The following is a 23263-nucleotide window of genomic DNA, read 5'->3' on the forward strand; positions in this document are numbered from 1 at the left end:
TCCGATGTTTACATTAGAAACCAGCGTCGCTGATCGCTGGTCTCTCGCTGCCACACGCAGCGATGCGCGCTGGCCAGCGGGAGACCAGCGATCGAAAAACGGCCCAGTCCGATGCTGCACGATCAGCGATAACCGGCAGGGGGGGGCCGGTCGCTGATCCCCGTCACACACAGCGATCTCGCTGGCGAGATCGCTGTGTGTGACGGGGCCTTAACTCCAGTGGACAGTGTAACAATTGCAAGATTTTACTTTTTTTTTTTTTTTTTTAAATACAGCGTGCGATGTGGAAAAAAAAACAAACAAAAATTAAAACAAAATTAAAGGGAATCTGTCAGCATGTTTTGGCTATTTAATCTGAGAGCAACATAATGTAGGGGCAGAAAGCCTGATTCTAGGGATTTGCCTGTTAGGATTATTAGGCTGTGTGGTGTAGTTTCAACACAATCAGTGTTTTATCACCAGGAAATTATCACTTTCAGACTAGGTGGCTTGCAAGCCAGTCCAGCTAATCTTTGTAACCCCGCCCCCACAACTAATTGGCAGCTTGCTGACAGTGTACATAGGATGCTGCCAATCAGTGGTGTGGGCAGGTTATACACAACTCACCATTCTGACCACTACTAGATCTGCAACAGAGACAACAGGGATTGTATCAAAACTGCACCAAGCAGCCCAGTAAGTGATGTCTCTCTCGAATCAGGGTCTCTGCCCCTACATTATCTACTCTCAGATTACACAGCAAAAACCTGCTGACATATTCTTCTTAAAACGGTCATCTGAAAATGAAGTTCATTCTGTAGGCACTGTGCTATAGAGTGGTGGTGGGGGGCTAAGCAGTTTGATATATACTTATGCGAGAAAATATTCTGTATAATCTGTCAATTAATCCTCCGATTTTTTTCTCGATTTTTTCGTCCAGTGTTTGGTCCTGACAGTGACTGACAGTTTTCTTTGTACAAGTGTGCATACAGATATAGCTGTCAGTCACTGATAGGACCCACACAATATACATCAATCCACTCGGCACCCCCTGCTCTATAACATGGTACCTGCAGGTTAGACTGCAATTTCATGGCAACAGGTTCCCTTTAAAATAAAAACTTGATTTAAACAGCAGGTCATTTTCTTGTGACAAATAACCTTTAAAATGGCAATAAACTTAAAAAATAAAAAAAAAGCAAGATTATAAAAGTCTGTCTTTACTGCAAAAGTTGTTAACATACAATAATAAGGTCTTTGAAGAATAAGATATTAGGAGATATAGGATCAAGCATGTTGGATTTCATCAAACCTGATCCTTTATTCCCACACAAAATAATCCCCTGCCACAGGGGCAGCAGCTTGACAGCTTATTCCTCTGATCCAGCCAGGAAGAATAGTTGTAGGGCTGAATGAGCATTCAGACAACAGATATAAAGCGGTTAGGGTACCTTCAAAGTGCATTTGCAGCATTTCGTCATAATTCTTTACTAGACACGTGTCCCAGGGTGCTACTCCCCCCCCCCCCACCCCCTTCAACTATTCCCCCTCCTTTCTACTCCCTCCACCTCTCCTTTTTCCCAGATTCCTTTTGATTTATTTTTATCATTCTTTCCAACAAAGGTTGGAAGTTTCTATAACTCTTTTAATAACAGTGATTGAATCTGATACACAAAATTGCCTCTGTGAACTTTGCCGGAAGCATTTATTACTGTTTCTATCATAGATACTGCTTTTTCCTCAAACACTGTTTGTTGCATTTACACCTTTTCAATAAAAAGAACACTGAAAGAAAGAAAGTGCATTTGCAGCTTCACCACGCACTCTGATTTTAAATAAGTTAGAGGTCCTTTATTTAAAAGGACTGAAGTTAGTTTTAATCTGCAAACTTAATTCCTCCTTCATTTTTAGATTCCCTAACAAGGAGTTCATAATCTCCTTCTATTTTCAGATTTCTCTCTTCTGGGTTTATCACTTTCAGTAATACATGCTGGATCTCCGCTCTCCTTTACAAGCACAGCTTCATTCCTTAAGTGATTTACCATTTTAAAGCAGAAGGAAGGATCATGCGTTTTCCCCTCTATACTTAAACCCCAAATGAGCTGCCATCCCAAATAACGTGAATACTTGCCTCCCTCTCTCCTTTATGATCTGCCATTCACAGTGGGCAGTGTGCCATGAGCAGAGTCATCGGAGCTGTGATGATTTACACAAAGTCTCAAAATGGTTGGACATTGATGACTTTTTTATGAAGTTGCTTAATTTTATTATTAGGAAGCAGTTAAAAAAAAATACATTGTTTCTTTATTGCAAAAAGGTTGTTTTTCTTAAGCGCCCATTAAGACTATGTTAAAGGAGAGGTAGCTTGAGATCCTTATGCACTGGGGAAACAAAAAAGCCATTTTTCATACTCTAAACCAAATTATTCCTAACATTCAGGGCTGTGGAGTCGGAGTCGTGGAGTCGGAGTCGTGGAGTCGGTGCTCATTTTGGTGGAGTCGGTATAAAATGGACCGACTCCCAAAATATTTAATAAATTGGGTACAGTAGTTCAATGCAGAATATACTGAATATTTTTTTCACAGGAATTTGGGAAAGTTATGAAATGTCCTATAAATGACTGTTCTATTCCTGATCTAAGGCTACATTCACACACCGTTTTTCCTGCGTTTTTTGAGGATACGTTTTTCAGTTGCAAAAGCAGATCAGCTTTTTAAAAAACCGCATCTCCTGAAAGGTTTTTGAGCTCATAGATAGTGTTTTCAATAGCAAAAGCAGATTAGAAATCTACTCTATCTATATATCCATATCTGTATCCATATCATATCTGTACCAAAAAGAATGAAAGCCGGGTAGCACACAGACTATCACTCCTTTCTTTTAACACCAGTCAGGTACACCTCATAGCTGCCCAAAAGGACGCCCAGGACAGGCATTGCTCCGCCAAGGGTGTGCAAAGCAGTAATCAAAGCAAAAGGTGGCTACTTTGAAGAATCTAGAATATAAGACATATTTTCAGTTTTTTCACACTTTAATTATATAATTCCACATGTGTTAAATCATTGCTTTGATGCCTTCAGAATAAATCTACAATTTTCATAGTTGTGAAAATAAAGAAAATTTTTTGAATGAGGTGTGTCCAAACTTTGGTCTGTACCGTATGTAATCGATATTATACAGTGTATTTCATATTTACAATTTATTACAGTTTTTTGTGTTCTAAAGTTATATTCCAATAAATAGATATTATGTTCTATCTAAATATCTTGATTATTGGATCATAGAAATGATTAAATGTCTGATGTTCACATTGTACTACAATACATTTTTCACTTAAATATAAGCAATATATGTGGGAGTCGGAGTTGGTGTAAGGGAAATTGAGGAGTCGGAGTCGCAGGTTTGGCTTACCGACTCCACAGCCCTGCTAACATTACAAGACTTGCTCGCTTAGTCAACCTTACCGGGCTATTTTCAAACTCAATACATAGTTCACAGAAAACTACTGGACAAAAGGATGAGAAAATCCTTACCAAAGAGTTATCCTTAAAGAGCAGGTTCTCTGGTTTCAGATCTCTGTGTGCAATATTTAGCGAGTGACAATGCTGTAGGGCCAAAGCAATCTGTAAAAAGAAAATATAAGTCAGCGCGGTTGTCTGTGCCGTGTAGATGAAAACTGCTTTATTGCGAGGTGAGCTGCAGAACGGCATAACAGTGCAGATCCAGCCAGCAACAAAGTAGTCAGACTCATGAACCTCTCTGCTCTTACCACATACTAGAGATTTCACCGCCCTAGATATACTCAACCTTTCGGCTCCATAATGATTGGAAACACCAGGGTAAGAGACAGCAGTGTGTAGGAATCTCATCGCTACAGTGGACAGGAAGCTTCATAGAGAAGCAGAAATTGAATCATATGAAAGCGTATGTTCTATAATCTTGTACATCTGCACTCAGAGAAGTGGGATAGCCTGAACTTTTCTTTCAAAGGAATTACAAATCTCGGATATTAACCTCTAAAAATTTATTAATACGCAAATTGGCAACCAGGAATCAAAGAGGACGGATTATTATGTTGATCATATGATTTGCACCATGATAGTCTTTGGAAGCAGAGTACAAGCTTATGATAACCCCAGAAAAACAAAAAGAAAACAAAAAGGAATTTGGAAGTGTGGCTGAAATAAAACAGTTGCGCCAGAGGCAGCGTGCATCACATCATCTGATTATAACAAAGCAGGCAATAAGGTCAAGTGAGAACCTATGTCGCTTTAAAATGCCTTTAGCACGCAAGTTGTTCATTGCACGACTGCTGGTGGAAGCTTCTGGAACTTGCCTGCTTTGTTACTTGGCTGGCTTGCTTCTCAGTGAAGTGCCGGTGCTGGCTGATTCTGTGAAACAGCTCGCCCCCCTCCATCATCTCCATAACAATTAGGAGCCGTGCCCTGTTCAAAAGTGTTAATTTAAAGAGCGGGTCAAATATCAGTGAGTATGCAATTAATGCTGATGCTGGTCAACGGAAGGCGCAACCTTGCCTTTCTCCCCTTCCTTCGTTGTCCGATAAGATTTTGATTTGGTGTGGGTGAAGGTCGCGCCCCAGACTGACAGCACTGGCACTTCTCTTCCAGCAGTGATAAACTCAACCTTCCTGCCATTACCCCTGTCATTCTGTGCAGTCCTATAAGTTGTCGGATCAGAGGAACACTAACGCTACCATCTACATAGTAGGAACATTTTTTGTGTGTGTTTTTTGCATTTCTTTTTCCCCAAAGGGCCAGCTTTAACCCACCTCCATTACTGTTTCTTTAGTCTAAAGTTGTAACACTTGCAACTACTGTCTGATTGCAGAATCGGGGAGAACATTTTATATTGTAGATATGGAAAATATCGGCCCTGTCACTTGGCTGTCTTAGTAATTATTTCTCTCACTCATGATTAATATGCATGGCGTTATGCAGGGAATGTTTCCACGCTTTCTCACTTTTATTCTGCTTAGTGCATTTCCTAAATAGTCATGCCTTTGTATGTAGCTGTCATTACAGGAATATTTACGAGAACTAAATAGTCTGCACATGTCAAGACCCTTGGAGTAATGATTGAACACATTATGGAATACCACTACAACTTTAGCCCTGACACTTGAAGGTTCATCAGAAGTGTGCCACATAGCCAGCTGCTTTCAGACAGACTCTAAAAACAGGGGGTACTAAATATAGCCAGCATCTAGTGACTAGCAAAGTGCTAACCTGGGCATTTCATGGAGATTAATACTCACAACAATTGATCATTTCCTAATACAAAGTGCCTAGAGTAACACGGGTCGGAGAGGCGCAACGTTCTCCGGCACCATAAGCTGACTGATGTTGGAGTATTGAAAAGTTCAGTTTAAGCATAATTTTACTGTAACTTTTGGAAATTTTAATATCCCCCTGAGGAAATAATAGCAGTTGTAAGAGGACCTAGAAAAAGCAGCACATAAGGTATTAAGAATCAACACAAAACACAATAAACCCTTCAGAACTAGGTCATCCTAGAATTGGAGGTCTTACATTTGTTACAGGGCAAACTATTGGAGGTCACATTTCTGCAAAAGAGTAAAGTACATGTAATCAAGAGCAGAATACAAAAGGTGTTACTGAGGCCATCGGGATCTACTCAACCACACAGAACTGCCTGCTCTTACCTGGGGCTCGATTCGTGGGGGAACTGCACACTGTTTGCATAAACGTCAATTATTTGTACAATGTTTGTATGCGATGCGCACAACATGTGGAGTCGTACCTTAAAAGAGAAGAGGATTGGCATTAGTAAATGTGGAATGGATCATTGTAGTTCAAAAGACAATGAATAGCAAAAAAAAAAAAAAGAAGCATTGGACTTCAACCTCTAACAGGTAACACAAATCATGCAAAAATAATAATAACAATGGCACCAACCTGCTAAAACATGTGGCTTTACAGCACACGTCAAATGGGATTTGAGACATACAGACAGAGTGGTAATAAAAATAAGAAAGGTGATATTACAATAAGAATGATGATCTTACAAGACTACTTATTTTTATTCCTTTTCCATTACAGTTTACATTAAAAGAAAGCTCTAGATGATGCCGATCAGCTTGACTAGCTTACTCTCACAAGCAGGGCCACGGACATTGACAAAGCATATCCATGAGTTCACACAGTGCTTGCAGTGTATATTTGGCATATGCATCAGGATAGCTTGTAGATTCCAAGTACAGTGGATGTTAAACTACTACAATAGGTTTAGTCATATAAAAAAAATCATACCAAAAAAGAAATGTGTGAAAGGGAACCTGTCACCAGGTTAGGCCGATAGATGTGGCCACCGCCTTTCAGGGTGGTTCGGTCTGAGGGGTGTCGCTGGTCATGGTCTGGTGCCTACCATCTTCTTATGATCACCGCCCTCCTGCTTGCTTCTTGGGGATGATGTGTCAATGCATCATCCACACAGTGTACTTGGCATCACGCTCCTGAGCAGGCGTACTTCTCTGCACTATTGGGAGCAGAGCAAAGTACCGCAGTGCGCAGGTGCCCGGAAAGGTCAGAAAGGCCCAGTGCCTGCACACTGCAGGAATTTGCTCTGCCCTCAACAGAGCAGATAAGTACGCCTGCACAAGAGTGTGACACCGGGACGCCTTGAAGCAAGCAGGATGGCAGCATCGCAAGAAGATGGGAGGCGCCGAACCAAGAAGAGCGACGCCACTCGGACCGGACCGCCCCGCAGATGAGTATAATAAAACTTATTTTTCTTCTCTTACAGGTTGAGGGCATGTATACTTCATTATAGAATGCTGTATATCAGCCCTGAAAGGCAGTGGCCGTAGCTCGTATCGGCCAAACCTGGTGACAAGTTCCCTTTACGATCTGATAAGACTAAGGATGACTTTTTTTGCAAAAGCTTTTCAAAGGGATTTATGCTAGTATTCAGGTATAATATCTTTGATGAATTGGGTCTTGAATGTGGTCATAAAGTCAAAGGGTACATAAGGGTGTGCATATTTGTGCAAGCACTTTCTCCACCTGAAAGATTTCCGTTTGTTTTTCAATCGAATTGTACAAATTCTGGCCTTAGAGAAAAAGTTGTGACCGATTCTTCTTGGTACAATTTGTTTACATTCCAAAAACCATTTAGCAGAGGTGCGATTTTTTTTTTCATATCCACTGTACATAATATTCATCCATAGGCCTACATTCACCTGTTTGAAGTCAAAAGAGCATTCATTTTCTAACATGGTAGCTCAGGGGCATACGGTTCGTCGGAGGCATCCAACAGAGGACAGGTATAAAACCCAATTTCAAAATTAACTTGTACATTAGTCCAATAGTGATTGGACCACTATAAGTGGCACTGCTATACTCCACGGAGTAAAAGTATTGGACATATTTAGGATCTGCAGATAAGAAACCCAATCGAAAACTGATGTCTATGAACAGCTTTACACTTTACTACCGGCCCCTCAGTCGACTCATCAGGCTATTCTGCTTGTTGTCTAGTGGATATTAAACTCAGAATATCTAATGACTTGTACAATGTAAATGTTACAGGTCAATAGAGAAAGGTAAGAGCCACTTGTCATGCGTTTACAAGTGTCTAGACCCTTTCAAATGCTTTGATTTAACACAATTGTGACACTAAACTGCCGATCAGCTACTTGTTTGCTGATCGGAGATCATTTACACAGTAAAAGCACATTAATAAGGACACAGAATGAACAGCAATATATGGCTTTGTGAACTTCGGCTGCCATTGTTCTCGGCTTCACGTCTTGTTTACAGTACACAGGATGAGGTGCTTCCCACAAGGATCCAAGCCGAAAAATGTGCTCATTTCACCAATGGAACTTTAGCTCGGTGATCGGCAACCCATTTATAAATGCACACGTAGCAGGAAATAATTGTTCATAGCAATACTTGTCACCAATAATCAGGATAGCGGAAATGCAACCTTACATGAAACTGCTATCTTTCTAATAACAAACGCATTGTGTGTAAGACTAGCATCTATAGACAAAAGGCTCATTTACAAAACACTGTACAAAACACTTATCACATTTGCAAACAAACAGCAAAGACATTTTGACAATAAGAAAAAGGAATAACAGCATAGAAAAATATCAGTAAAACCCGTGAATGGGACATGAGGGCCATTTCCAAAAAACCTTCTCTCCCATATGTTAAAATTAAACCTAATATTTAATCAGATGTGAATGTGTACAGTCAATCTTACAATGCTAAGCTGCCAATGTCTTTGCTATACTATAAAAATAACAATAATAATAATTATAATTATTATTATTATTATTATTATTGACAAGCCCCATCCTTAAAAATAATGCTACCTGACAAACTAGAGTTTTGCTCATTGGTTGGGTAATAGGCAGCCTGCTTAAACAGGACGATTATCATAAAACAAGAGATAATGACTATTGTAAATGCGAATTAAGCAGGGATCACCCACATCTTAGGCCTCTTTCACACTTCCATTTTTGACAATCAGTCAAGATCCACCGATTTGGAAAAAAAACGGATCCGCCATTTTTCTTTGCGGATCCGTTTTTTTCCCCATTGACTTTCATTATTGGCGGATCTTGACGGATTGCCGTCCGTTGCATCCGTTTTTGTGAGGATCCGCCAAAATGTTGGTGTCCGTCAACATCCTCATAGATTTCCAAACGGAGCTTGCAACGTTTTTTTGGGCGGCGGATCCTCCAGACACTGATTTAACCCGAAATTCTGTCTGGGTGCCAGACAAAAAAAAAAAATCTCTCTCTCTCTGCGGTTCCTTTAAATTTCCTCATTCTGCGGATCCGTCAAAAAACGGATCCTGTGGCATCCGTTCACATCAGTTAGGAACGGATCCGCTTGTTCGCCTTTTTGGTGGATTTTAACTGACACAAAAAACTGAAGTGTGAAAGAGGCCTTATGCACAGTTATTGACTCTGAAAGAAGATTCTGAGTGAATGCCGGAAAAACACCAAGGTTACTTACCGATAGCCGTTTTTTCCGGAGCCCATGACGGCACACATGAGAGAGGGGATCCGCCCAGCCAGGACAGGAACCCTACTGAAGATAAAAGGGGCGGTACCTCTCCCTCGCTTCAGTTGGTTTACAGAGCATGAGAGGCCCCCCCAGGTTAGTACACATGGTAAAACTATCACCACATTATATCTTACTAAAAAAAGCACCCAAACTATAGTGCACACCAAAGGAGTGATAAGGGGGGGAATATACAGGTGCCGTCATGGGTTCCCCAAAAACCGTCTACCGGTAAGTAACCTTGGTGTTTTCCCGTCTCCCATGACGGCACACATGAAAGACTTTTGTAGAATAAGACACCCTAGGGAGGGACCACCGCTTGCAGCGCCCTTCTACCAAAGGTTAGGTCAGTAGAGGAAGATAGATCAAGTCGGTAGTGCTTAAGAAAAGGTCGAAGGTGAGGACCAAGTAGCGGCTTTACAAATCTGCTCAATCGATACCTCAGCCTTCTCTGCCCAGGAGGCTGCCACGGCTCTGGTGGAGCGAGCCTTGATGCCTTCTGGAACCGGAGCGCCACTTGCATAGTAGGATAACATAATGGCCTCCCTGATCCATCTGGCAATGTTACTCTTAGCTACCCCGTACCCTTTTCTACTACCCAGAAAAGGGTACGGGTGGATCAAGGAAATGCTGTAGATATAGTATATCTTGACTTCAGCAAAGCATTTGACAAAGTATCTCATACAATCCTTATTGAAAAAATGACTAAGTATGGAATGGACAAGGCAACTGTTAGGTGGATTCATAACTGGCTTAGTGATCAGACCCAAAGAGTGGTCGTAATGGCTGCACATCCAGTTGGAAGAATGTCTCAAGTGGGGTACCACAGGGCTCTGTCCTGGGCCCTGTATTGTTCAACATCTTTATCAACGATTTAGATGAAGGAATTGAGGGTAAACTGATTAAATTTGCTGACGACACAAAGCTAGGAGGGATAGCTAATACTAGAGAAGAGAGAGAGAGGATTCAAAAAGATATAAATAAACTGGAGAAGTGGGCAGCAACTAACAGAATGGTTTTTAACAGGGAAAAATGCAAAGTACTACATCTGGGCAATAAAAATGAAAAAAGCATATACAGAATGGGAGGAACAGGGCTAAGCAACAGCACATGTGAAAAAGACTTGGGTATACTAATAGATCACAGACTGAATATGAGTCAACAGTGTGATGCAGCAGCAAAAAAGGCAAATGCAATTCTAGGATGTATTAACAGAAGCATACAGTCTAGATCACGTGAAGTCATTATTTCCCTCTACTCCTCTTTGGTCAGACCTCATCTGGAATATTGTGTCCAGTTTTGGGCACCACATTTTAAAAAAGACATCAACAAACTGGAGCAAGTTCAGAAAAGAGCGACCAGAATGGTGACCGGTCTGCAAACCCTGTCTTATGAGGAAAGGTTGCAGGATTTGGGAATGTTTAGTTTGCAAAAGAGACGACTGAGAGGAGACTTAATAGCTGTCTACAAATATCTAAAGGGCTGTCACATTGTAGAAGGATCAACTTTATTCTCATTTGCACAAGGAAAGACTAGAAGCAATGGGATGAAACTGAATGGGAGGAGACACAGATTAGATATTAGAAAAAACTTTTTGACAGTTAGAGTGATCAATGAGTGGAACAAGCTGCCACGAGAAGTGGTGAGTTCTCCTTCAATGGAAGTCTTCAAACAGAGGCTGGACAGACATCTGACTGGGATGATTTAGCGAATCCTGCTTTGAGCAGGGGGTTGGACCAGATGGCCCAGGAGGTCCCTTCCAACTCTACGATTCTATGATTCTATCAAAAGCTACAAACAGGGACTGATCTTTCCTCCACTGACTAGTTATTGACATTTATTGTAATATGGCTCTCTTTACGTCCAATGTATGGAACTTTTGCTCCCCAGGGTTTTTAGGATTATTACAGAAAAATGGCAAGGAGATCTCTTAAGTCCTATGAAAGTTTTGGACCACCTTGGGGAGATAGGCCAGGTCTGGTCTTAGAACCACTCTGTCATCCAAGATCTGCGTATATGGAGGGCATATAGATAGAGCTTGTAGGTCACTCACTCTACGGGCCAATGTTAAGACTACCAATAATACAGTTTTAAATGTGAGTAGTTTTGGTGACAGTTCATGTAATGGTTCAAAGGGATCTTTGGTTAAAGCCTCTAAGACTAGATTCAGGTCCCAGGGAGTTATCTTTGGGATAATGACCGGCCTCGATCTGCCACAGGACTTTATAAACCGGGACACCCACCTATTGGCCGCTAGGCCGCAGCCATACAGGGCCCCCAGAGCTGAGACCTGGTCCCTGAGTGTGCCAGTGGCCAACCCGAGTTGCAGCCCCGACTGAAGGAACTCTAGGATAGGTCCCACTGGAGCTACATCCCCCAAAGGCTCCCCCAGGAAGCCTAGGAACTTTTTCTACGTTCTACCGTAGATTTGGGATGTTATAGGTTTCCTACTTTTCAACAGGGTGGACACTAACCCTGGTGAGAATCCCTGGCGACTCAGTAGCACCCTCTCAAAATCCAGGCTGCCAGATGGAAGCCCCCCACCTGAGAGTGGACCACTGGTCCCTGGGAGAGTAGGTCTGGAACCTCTGGTAAGATCCATGGATCCGTCACTGACATGACTCCCAGAAGGGAGAACCAAGGTCTCCTTGGCCAAAACGGAGCTATAAGAATTATTCTTGCTCGATCCTCCCTGATTTTCCGGACTACTACGGGGATCTTTGTTATCAGGAGGGGAACTTATAGGCCAGGGAGAACTTCTAGGGTATTTCTAGGGCATCTACTGTGAAGGGATTTTCTTTTGAATTCAGTGAGCAGAACTTCCTGACCCCGCTGTTGCGTGAGGTGGCGAACAGGTCTATTTCTGGTTTGCCCCAAGCCTGAACTATTTGTTGGAAAACTTGGGGGTTTAGGGACCATTCCCCCTGTCTTAGGTGTCCGCGACTCAGGAATTCTGCTTGTGTATTTTCGACACCCCTTATATGCAGTGCCGTGATGGACAACAGATGTTGTCCAGCTAACTGGAAAAGTAGATTTGGCATTTTCATGAGGCCCGGAGAACTCTTTCCCCTCCCCCGGTGGTTGATGTAAGCTACCACTGCCCGTCATGACTCGGGTGTGGCGGCCTCGAAGCAAGGGGAGAAAAAGTTTCATGGCTTTCTCTACTGCCCATAGTTCTTTTACATTTGAACTGTGATCCTTTTCTAGCGAGGACCAGGTTCCCTGTATCGAGTGGGATCTCAGGTGTGCTCCCCACCCTGTGGCACTTGCGTCGGTTGTAATGAGGTCCTCGATTGGCTTCTGCCACGGGACACCGGCTGTTAGATGCTCTTCTATAGTCCATCAGAGTAGGGAGTTTCTTACCTCCATGGAGGGACATAGTTCGCCCTCTAAACGCCCTTTCAATTGTTTCTGCGCTGACAGAACTTCCCACTGCAGTTGTCTTAAGTGGTACTGTGCCCACGCTACCGCGGGTATGCATGATGTCAACGAGCCTAAAAGAGACATTGCGTTCCTCAGTGTTATAGCTGGCCTTTGTATTGCTGTGCGAGCTAGGCCCCTTATTCTGGTCACATTGTTTCCTGGTAGGAGGCAGCGCTGTTGCTCGGAGTCCAGTATTAGCCCTAGGAAGGATTGCATCTTTACTGGTGTTAGTCTCGACTTGGGGATGTTTACTATCCATCCTAGTAACGTTAATATCACTTCCTTCACTTGGTCTGTGCAATGGGTCTCCGACCTCCCTATGACAAGAAAGTCGTCCAGGTATAGAACGATCACCATGTCCCGGGAACGAAGAAATGACATTACCTCAGCCATCACCTTGGTGAAGACTCTGGGGGCTGCAGACAGGCCGAACGGAAGAGCTGCATATTGGTAGTGTTTGACCTGACCTTGGACATAGAGCACTACTCTCAAGTACTTTTGATACCCCCGGTGGATTGGGATATGATAGTAGGCGTCTTTTAAGTCTATCACTGCCATGAGGCAGTGCTGGAACAGGATTTTTGTGGCCGTATTGATTGACTCCATTTTGAAGGTGCAATTGTCTACCTACTAAATGAGCCTCCTCAGATTAACTATGGTCCTCCAAGAGCCGTCTGGTTTTTGTATTAAAAAAGAGGGGGGAGTAGAAACCCCTTTCCTTCTTCTTGAACTGGGACCCCCTGTAGGACTCGTTTTTGCACTAGTCCTTGATTATGCTCAGGACCCATGTACTGGGGGAGATATTTTGCCCAGGCGGGAAGGAAGAGAACCTGATGTCATTGGGGAGATTTTTTGGAGGAAGAGAGGGCCCTTTAAACATATAGCCTGATCCTCTCCTTCTTTTAAAGTCCTAATTTTTCCTATCTCCTGTGGGATGACCCCTGCCACATGCTCCAAAATTTCCTCTAGTTTTTTCCCGAAGAGGAACTGGCCGTCACATGGAATGGAACACAGTCTATGTTTTGATGGCAAATCCCCCCGGACACCCTTTAAGCCACCGGGTTTGCCTTGTTGCATTTGATAAGCTTGCCGCTCTAGCTGTTAACCTCGCGGCATCTGGTGAGGTATCTGCTAGGAAAGCCACTGCTCTGTGTACCAGTGTCAGATTAGACAGTATTTCGTCCCTAAGAACTTTATCCCTGATCTGGTCCTCTATTTCTTGTAGCCAGGCCATGAGGGCACGAGCGGTACAAGTACCAGCTATTGCTGGTTTTTATCCACCTGCCGATGCTTCCTGGATATGCTTCAGGAAACCATCTGCTTTTTTATCAAGCGGGTCTTTCAGCACGCCAGAGTCCTCTAATGGTAGAAATACCTTTCTTGAGGATTTAGCTATGGCATCATCAATCTTTGGGATTTTTTCCCAGGTTTCTGAGTCTTTTTAAATGGGTACCACCTTTGTGATGTAGAAGGTAAGGCACCCGACCTCTCAGGGTTTTGCACATTCCCTGTCAATTAAGGCCTTTATCTTATCATTTACAGGGAAGGTGCGTTTTTTTTTTTTCCTTTTCCTCCAGTCCTCCAAACATAACCTCCTCCCATGATTTAGGAGACTTTTACTCCTTAATTCAAACAAGAAAAATTATAGCCAGCTCACCCAGTTAGACGTCCTTAGTGGTTCTGCTCACTGCCAGGAAGCTACACGGAGTTGTAATGGGAGAGGCACACCCATGTTGCAATAGAAACAAAAACCAGCAAATAATTCCAGCGGATGCTTCCTACTTGGCCATAAAATCCATTTTATTGTTATCTTTTAAAATAGTTCCATGTGGCAGAAACCCAAATATATACAGGGGGTCAGAAGAAAAAAGGGCACACTGCTGCTTTATGCGTGCAGACTACGCGTTTCGACCTTACTAGGTCTTCTTCTAGGTCTTAAGTGTGAGCAGTGTTCAAGATAGTAATATACCCTGCTTCCAGGAACTTGATCCAATTACAAAATTTGACTTAATTAAAATAGGGTGTATACCCTTACTCAGGGATAAAACTTTGTTAAATACAAAATGTACTACATATTTAAAGCATATTGCTGCAAAGTGCCCTTATTTATATCTAATACTTTATTGTTCACATCTTATATTTGCTCTTAGATATCACAAAGTTTACCATATGAACGAAAAAAAAAAAAAGGGGAAAGGAAGGAAAATTCAAGTGTTATATATATATATATATATATATATATATATATATATATATATATATATATATATATATATATATATATATATATGTGTGTATGTATATTTTACCACTGGAAAACCTGCCATTTAGAATTGACTGATCAAATCTAACCTATCATTCAGTCCATTAGGTATACGGCTTTCCAGTGTAAAAATCCAATAACTTTCACGATTTAATAAAGGTCCTTCTATTATTACCTCCCGTAAGGATTTCTTTACTTTCTCTAAACCTTAAAAGGACAAATCATTCAAATTTCCTTTATGTTCATACCAGAAATGTCTTGAAACTGCAGAGCCTCCTATCATATTCTCTTTTACTGCATCAGATAAATGTCTACGGATTCTTTTTTTCAAAGAGCCCGTAGTACATCCAATATATTGTAATTTACAACTATTACATACAACAGAATAAACTATATTAGTAGTATTGCAATTGATAAAACTATTGGAACTATTTTAAAAGATAAAAATAAAATGGATTTTATGGCCAAGTAGGAAGCATCCGCTGGAATTATTTGCTGGTTTTTGTTTTTACTCCTTAAGGCCCATTGTAGACCTGACAGTTTTGACCAGCTTTTCCACATCCTCTGTTTTGGAAACACAGCCCCCTATATCTCTGTCTGAGGAGGCTTCTGAGGACTGAGTAGAGGAAGAGGAGGTGGAGGGGGACAGGGATTTTTCACGGCCTTTTTGCACTAGCGAGGCCTCTGAGTCCCTTGTACGGCTTCTTTTATTCGCCCTTTTAAGGGCTGCCTTTAGGGAACCTTTCACCTCCTCTTGTATTATAGCCCTAAGGCTAGTCACCAAATCAGGGATTTCATCCCGTATGGCTTTGTTTATACAGTCAGCGCAGAGATCTTTCTGCCACAGACCTGCCAGCGGGTGTCTGCATAGGGTGCATGCTCTATTTTTGCCGCTAGCAACCCCTAGTGATCAGACAGAAAAATTGGAACCCCGTTACCATAAGGCTGACATTCACGTAGATCACTCACCACCGCTGTCAATCAAGGGTGCCGATCTCAGAGGCTCCTCAGATGCACTCGTGACGCTTTTTCTGGACGTCTCAGTCATGCCGGTCGTGTTTACAACTGCCGCTCCCACCACTTGAGCGGCTACTTCTGGTATGCTGGCGGCTCAGCACTGCATCTGGCGAGAGCTTTTGCTGCCGCTGCTGTCGCTGCTCTCTTGCCCCACTTCCCTTCTGAAGTTTTTCTGGGCATGAGTGCGTCTTCTGTGGTCATCCCTCTATCTGAGAGGGATCCACTGCACTCTCAAGCCTCCTCCGGTGCCCATTCACAGGCCCTCACCCCTCCTGCCACGCCGCCGCGATGATCTTTTGCCGGCCAGCGTTTTCCCCATGGGCGCCGCCATCTTGTATCCCGGCACCGCCCCTACGTCACACGGGCACGCCCATTCCCAGCGTGCCTTGCGCGTGACGTCAGAGAGGCGCGACCCAGGAGCGGCCGCCCCTCCTGGACATCAGCAGAGGGGGGGGGGAGGGCGGCGCGGCAGCCACGGAAGAGCCCCTGGTCCCCTGACCGTGCTGCGCTGACACTCGCTCGGACGCTGATCCCCCGGGGGACCCGCAGACGGCGCTTCCACCCCCGACGCCCAGGCTCTGCCTGATCTTCCACGCTGGCACGGGGGTGGGCAGGAACAGACATCTTGACACGCCGTCTTCAGCACACGGGTCCCTGTCAGGACAGGAAACCCAACTGAAGCGAGGGAGAGGTACCACCCCTTTTATCTTCAGTAGGGTTCCTGTCCTGGCTGGGCGGATCCCCTCTCTCATGTGTGCCGTCATGGGAGACGGGAAAATAAGTTTCAGAAGTGCCCTTTATGGAGCAATTGATTTTAATGAGACATGAAACTTTAGACAGATAGACGTTCTTTTTTTGGGATCATCATTCTGGGGTTTCAAGTTATTTTCTCTATATGGTATACACTATAAAGGTTAACTAATTTTAGACTTTGAAAGGCTGGACTTTTACAGATGAGGAGATACCTGCTATAGTAATTTTTTTTTACATATTTTTAAAAGTGGGAAAGGGAATAGGGGAATTGAATTTTAAGACTAGGTTTTTGTTTTTAACTTTATTTTTTAGTCTCCATAAGGGACCTGTGATCATCTTATTGCTTGCTTGTGACCTTGAGAAAGACATCACTGTGTCGATACGCGTGGGTTTGGGGGTTCCATGAAACCTACCCGGTAGCTTGTTCATCCTCAGAAACCAGGTGATATCATGCTAGGGAAAGGGACTTGTTAATGTATGTTTATTTGTGTTGGCAACATGATAAGTATTCAATTTTCTATTCATGGCATATGTAGAATCTCTATGTAACCATAGTAGTTATTGATAATATGGTATTTTTGATCCAAGGTCATGATTGTCATTACAATTGATTTGATAGACCCTAGGTTATGGTAACTAGCAGATACCTGGCATTATACTGAATGGTTGGCCTTGGGACCCATAGTATTTAACTATTTATCAAAATGACCCATTGTCTTTGTTTTGTTATCAGTGTCTGGTTGTTCAGACTTTTTAATTGTTTTTAAACAAAGTGTCTGTTTGTTGTGTCCATTAATAAAATTGATACTTTTTGATTATCATATCCTTGTGGTGATCCCTATTTGTGTGCATATACTTTCTTTTCTTCATGTGTTTTCACATCTTATTGCTTATACTACATACACTGTAGTATTGCAGTATATAGTGACTGAACTTTACGGGTGTACCAAGATGGCCCCCAGCTGCCATAGTAACCCATCCATGCTCTGCGATTGAATTGCTCGGGGGCGATGGGAACCAGTAAGCCTGCATGCGCCGGCGATGAAATCATTTGAAGGATGCAGTCAATGAGCAACAGCAGAATCTACATGGTTAATAGCAGCAATTGGAGCTCAGCTCTGCTCACTGCTGTTAGACACAAATCAAAGATGTAACATAGCCGACATCTACAGAGCTCAGCTCCCTCCACATATTCGGACCCCAACACAGAATGTAATTACACCCATATGTAAGAAAGAGTTAAGGTTGATGAAAAACAAAAGCTCACACCCACAATATAACCTGACTCTGGATCAATAAAATTACGTAAGGTTATGATCAATAATCACCTTCAGTGCAAACATACAAAGGGATGGCTAACAGCACTTCCAGGATCAAGGAGATGCACGCTCAAAGTCCAAAGACCCAGTTGGACATCAGGAATCCCAGAAAAATGAAAAAGAGCAGCATCCAATCAGGGTGAAAGAATATGCAGAAGTTTATTTTGCCATGAAAGTATAGAATGTTTCGACCACCAGATGGTCTTTTTCAAGCATAAAAAACAGCAAATATGGCGGTCTTAAATAGGCCAAAGTGGCCAATCACCATCAAGTAACCGCCCATTATACAATAAACAGCAGTGATATATGTAAAAAGCATACAAAACAAACAATACAATGTGAACATAATCATTAAAACCTATTACAGAAATGGAAGTCATATCAGCACAGTGAAAATAAACAAAGATAAATCCAATCCCATAAGTGTAAGTGCGGTCATGTGACTGGTCATGTGACCGTTGCTTGGCCATTATGGGTTTCTATGGTTACAGGTAGGCTGACCACGCTGTGCGCTATTGCGCATACCCGATGTTGTACCGTGAGATTTGGGTCCTGTGACCGGTCATGTGACCGCTCCTTGTTTACTATGGGCTTCTATGGCTACAGGTAGGCTGACCGCGCTGTGTGCTAGCGCGAGATGTGTGCGACATTATACCGCGAGATTTGGTTCTTGTGTTGTCATTTCCTTTGCAACAACAGACTGGCGCTTTATGGTAACTGTAGTGGGGGGTTGTGGAACGCTGAATGGCAGATCTAGGACTTCTTGGAATGTGTAGGAAGTTCTGATAGGCTGCCGGGTTTGGCGCCGATGTAAAGGGGACATGGTGATTGGCTAATTTGTTTGACCTGTGATGCTGGTTGTATGATTATGTTTTATTGATAGAGGGTTGCTAGGATACGTGGGGACGCTGACGTTTGATTTTTATTTTCACTATGTGCTGATATGACTGCACCATTTCTGTAATAGGTTTTAATGATTATGTTCACATTGTATTGTTGTTTGTTTTGTATGCTTTTTACATATATCACTGCTGTTTATTGTATAATGGGTGGTTACTTGATGGTGATTGGCCACTTTGGCCTATTTAAGACCGCCATATTTGCCGTTTTTTATGCTTGAAAAAGACCATCTGATGGTTGAAACGTTGTATACTTTCATGGCAAAATAAACTTCTGCATATTCTTTCACCTGGATTGGATGCTGCTCTTTTTCATTTTTCTGTATTGGGCAAAGTCTGACTGTAAAAACTCACCTCATTTCTGGCTTTTGGGCGATCAATGAGAATTTTCAGTGCAAAACGTTCTTGTGTTGATTTTTTCACACATACTCTGCAAAAAAAAGGGGAACAAAGTTGTAGGTTATGCTTCAATCTGGAAAAAAAAAACAAAACACAGAGCCGGAACAATGTACAGTCTTCAATTCTGGGATTTTTATTGTTTCAATATATGCTGTCTATAATGCACAATATAATCTGAACTTCTGATCTGCCCATAGACTCTAGATGTCCATGTGGTAGGCATTTTACTTTACACTGAGGCGTGACAAAAATTAATATATTTTAGAGCCATTAAAAGTGCAAGAAAAAAAAATCTGACAATGTGCCTGCTCAAGAAGGGCGGAAAATGGCCTGGTCCTAAACTGGTTAATAGTTTGACAGCATACGAGGTAATGCAAGGAACACGCGGTGTACAAGCAGTAGAACAATGGCTGGAGTAGCGTGCGCTGATGGCATGGCCGCTATGAATCAGGAAGGTTATTGTTGTATGGGCAGAATCCACATTAGTACTAGATGGCAGGACAGGCCCCAAAAAGGAAGCGATTCTCTCCCCTGGTATAAATAGATGAAGGCCACATTACTCTATGAGAGCTTGTGTAACCGAACACTAAGACATATGCAATATTATGTAGGGTTACAGATGTTTATCAAAACACACAGCGACGGCTGCTTAGTACTGTTATACAATGTCACAACCTTTATGTCAAAAATGCTCCAGAAACAAAATGACTGAGCCGTCATTAAAGGGAACCAAATAAGTGATGTACTGTATATACTGTATACCAAGAAGATTTCATCTAGGCGGCCGCGGTCACTATGCCCAAAATACAGCGGTGGCTGGTTACAGTCTATGCATCACCAAGATACTGGCTATCAGTCCTTTGTCTTCTATTGAAGAAAATTGGAGTAAATTGGTGTTATTGGGTCCCGAAGTCTACATTTGTGAATTATTATTTTTTTTTTTTTTTTAAGAAAAAGGGCATATGAATACTGTTAAACTCTTAGTACAAGGGAAGACAATTGCCCCCGATATATCAAAATTTACATTTTTTGCGCAATGAGGAGCAAAGCAAAAATGTTGAAACTTTGGACATGGACAGAACAGGTCCGTATAATATGCTCCTCTGAAAGATTTTATACCACCTGGCACAAAGAAGGCCGTATTGGCTTGTTTTGTGCCAGAAACCTGTGCCACAATTTTGGTACACGTGTCACTTGTTTTTCTGCTAAACTATGCCCCTTTTCAGAATGGAGCAGAAATGTCTAAAACGCACGTTAAAAATATGTGCAAGTCATTAAAGACACACTTAGCTTGAGAAACCTTCCCCAATGTTGTACCTTACGGGACCACTGATTCCTGCGCCAAGCTTCTGGGTCCAATTGATATTAAATTCTTCAAGAATGGACGTCTCCTGTATGGACACAAATAACAATACATAGGGTTAAGAAATGCATACAAATACTCCTAAGACCTCGACACTACTATATATAAAATCCCCCAGCACAGTCATGACATAGAAAAAAGAAAAACCACCATAGTTCTGTGCAAGCTGGGGTGTGGCCTCCCTCTCCTGAGCTGGAAATTGTATTTAAAGGCTTCCCCTGACTGGTGTCCGGTGGTTGGGACCTGGTCCTTGTCTGCCCTAATTCACACAGACGTCAACTTTGACACATGATAAGGTTATTAATACTAGACAGTGTAGGACCGCGCCGACCACAGAGTCACCTTGTCGATGGTGGGACGGCTTTTATGCTATGTTTGATCAAATACAGTATTACTAAGAACTCTGTATGATTTAAATGCACTTTTGCTTTTTTACTTATTTAATTATAGCAGGGTTTTTTTTTCATTTTGTCTTTTGTAGGTTTTGTATGCTTTTTGTCAGGAACACCGCACTACACTTGCTCACTGAGCCAGTGCGCGTGTCCTGAGTACAGAAACAGTGCTAAAAGATACTTGTGGAGCGGGCAGCAGAGGTGACAATGCGTGCTTCAAACTATCGGTGTCAGGATCCTGTCAGCGCCGGAAAGTAAAGAGGCACAGGACCTGAGGACACTGAAGTTAGCAAGCTGGCACAGGACCTAGGGTCATGTGACTGCAAGGGGTGGGGCTTAGTGTCCTGCTTTCAGAGATGGCAGGACACCATACAACAACTCAGAGTCAGGCAAACGGAGGTCATACACAGTACTGGCAAACGAGGCACAGGAGGGACAAACAGACGGGTGGTCAGACAAAGCCAAAGGTCATACACAAGAGGGCGACGCAGTACCAAGGGGACAAGCAGAGAGAAGTCGGGTCACAAGCAGAGAGTCATACACGAGAGGTAGCGCAGTACAAGAGGGACAGGCAGAACTCGTAACAGGGACAGAACCGGATCAAAACCAAACAAGAAGCAAGATATCAGGCACAAGGCACACGTACGCACAAGGTCAACTAACTCAGCCGAGGGCAGGCGTATAACTGACACCGGACCTAGGTCCAGTGAGCATTAAATAGCCGCCCTCTGCCAGAGAGAGGCAGAAACAATTAACCCCCAGTCTGATCAGGACGGGCCAAAGGGAAACCCCATCCTGGATCATGACACTTTTTGGCCATGTGTACCAACTCAAACCAAGCTCAATTTTTGTGTTTTTTTTTTTGATAGTTCTCTAAAGGACAGTATAATGGGACTGAACTGCAGTCTAATTAATAGCAGAACATGTTCCCAAATTAAAGGAGTCTTACTACTATTTACTGTTGCGATGTATTCTCCCAAAACACCATGATTGGCAATGGGCTGACCATTGGGACCCCTGCTAATCCTGAGAATGAAGGAACAGAGACCACATTGCCACACTGCCAGCAAATCTGCCGGCCACGGGCTTTACAGGGAGCTGCAATATAGTACAATTGTGTGACTGGGCCGATGCTTCAGCTCCCTGCACCGCCAATGACACCGCTGTGAGTGATCAAACTGTGACACTTGAAGCAATTGTTGGAAATGAGAATAAAAAACTTTCCTAACTGTTAGAAAGCACTCACCCCCTATCCAAAAAAATAGAAGAAAAAAAACCCCCTGTTTTTAAATGGTAAACATCTCCGTCAGCTAGTACCACACTTTCTTCTAAGGAGTGGTTGGTAGCTTCAAAAACCAGATGTCCACTGATCTGAAGGTGATGGCACTCCTCAAGCATATGCCATCATTTCCTACCATAGAAGAATGAGAATGTAAAAAATACTGACAATGTGAATGAAACAGACCTTAAAGTGAAGCTTTCATCAGAAAATGATGAATGATCAGGCTTTTGTGGTATGGTATATTGAATCCCTTATCGCATATCAGAGATGAGCAGATCACTTTGCGTGACTCCAGTCCATGGTCCATGTCAGTGTTCTCTGGCTGTGGGCTGGAGCTCTGTGGATTTCCTTACTCTCCGGCATCCCAGGCTCGGCTTATGATTAGCTGTGCTAGTAAACATCTAGTCTGGCTAATCATAAGCAGCGCCTGGAATCCCGGAGGGTAAGGAAATTTGCACAGCTCCAGCCCACGGCCAGAGAACAGTGACATGGACCATGGACTGGGGTCAGACAAAGATCTGCTCATCTCTAATTACAATGACAGCCAGGGCTTAGTGAAAGGTCCCCCATTGCTGACATCTTGGTCCTTCTCTGACGCTCACCTCTATGCCGAGCTTCAAAAGAGTATATACTGCAATATCGTGGTATTGGAGCTTACAGTATAAGCAATGGGTCAATAGCAGGATCAAATCCCACAAGGGAACCAACAAACTATTACATCACATTATATGGTAAAACTAACATCCAGCTAAAAACCAAGCCCTTACGCAGCTATGTCGACAAAACAATAAGAAAAAAAAGTGTTGGTTTTTGGAAGGAGAAAAATCTGAAAGCTCAAAAATTGCATATTGCATCTTTTTTTTTTTTTTTTACACACAATTGATCTTTATTAAAAGATCAAAGGCAGGATAACAATGACAGGAGACCCCTCTGCACAGAGCTGATAACTCAGGATCCACCAGTCACAATAAGTGATGACACAGCTGACCCTGTTCCCTCCCTTTACAATGACCTTTGTACACACTCATTGATACTTCAATACAAAAGAGGGTCAGAGTCTGGTCATTGTGGCTATGTACATGTGTTGTTTCCTAAAACAGGAAGCAGGAGCCTAA

General features: G+C 42.7%; 1 protein-coding gene across 2 annotated transcripts in view; it reads right to left on the bottom strand.

Moving 5' to 3' along the window:
* The window catches only part of MAPKAPK5 (MAPK activated protein kinase 5), a 94318-nt gene that overhangs the window by 65424 nt on the left and 5631 nt on the right, over positions 1-23263 (bottom strand). For both annotated transcript variants that reach the window (XM_073564002.1, XM_073563992.1), the window contains exons 2-6: positions 20429-20502; positions 19067-19142; positions 5663-5760; positions 4316-4424; positions 3513-3602 (exon numbers count right to left, since the gene is read on the bottom strand). In XM_073564002.1, the coding sequence (XP_073420103.1) occupies positions 3513-3602; positions 4316-4424; positions 5663-5760; positions 19067-19142; positions 20429-20502 (447 nt within the window). The remainder of the gene's footprint in view (positions 1-3512; positions 3603-4315; positions 4425-5662; positions 5761-19066; positions 19143-20428; positions 20503-23263) is intronic.

The sequence above is a fragment of the Dendrobates tinctorius genome, unplaced genomic scaffold (assembly GCF_039654945.1).
Source record: "Dendrobates tinctorius isolate UK_male_01 unplaced genomic scaffold, ASM3965494v1 ptg000003l, whole genome shotgun sequence".
Lineage (NCBI taxonomy): Eukaryota > Metazoa > Chordata > Amphibia > Anura > Dendrobatidae > Dendrobates > Dendrobates tinctorius.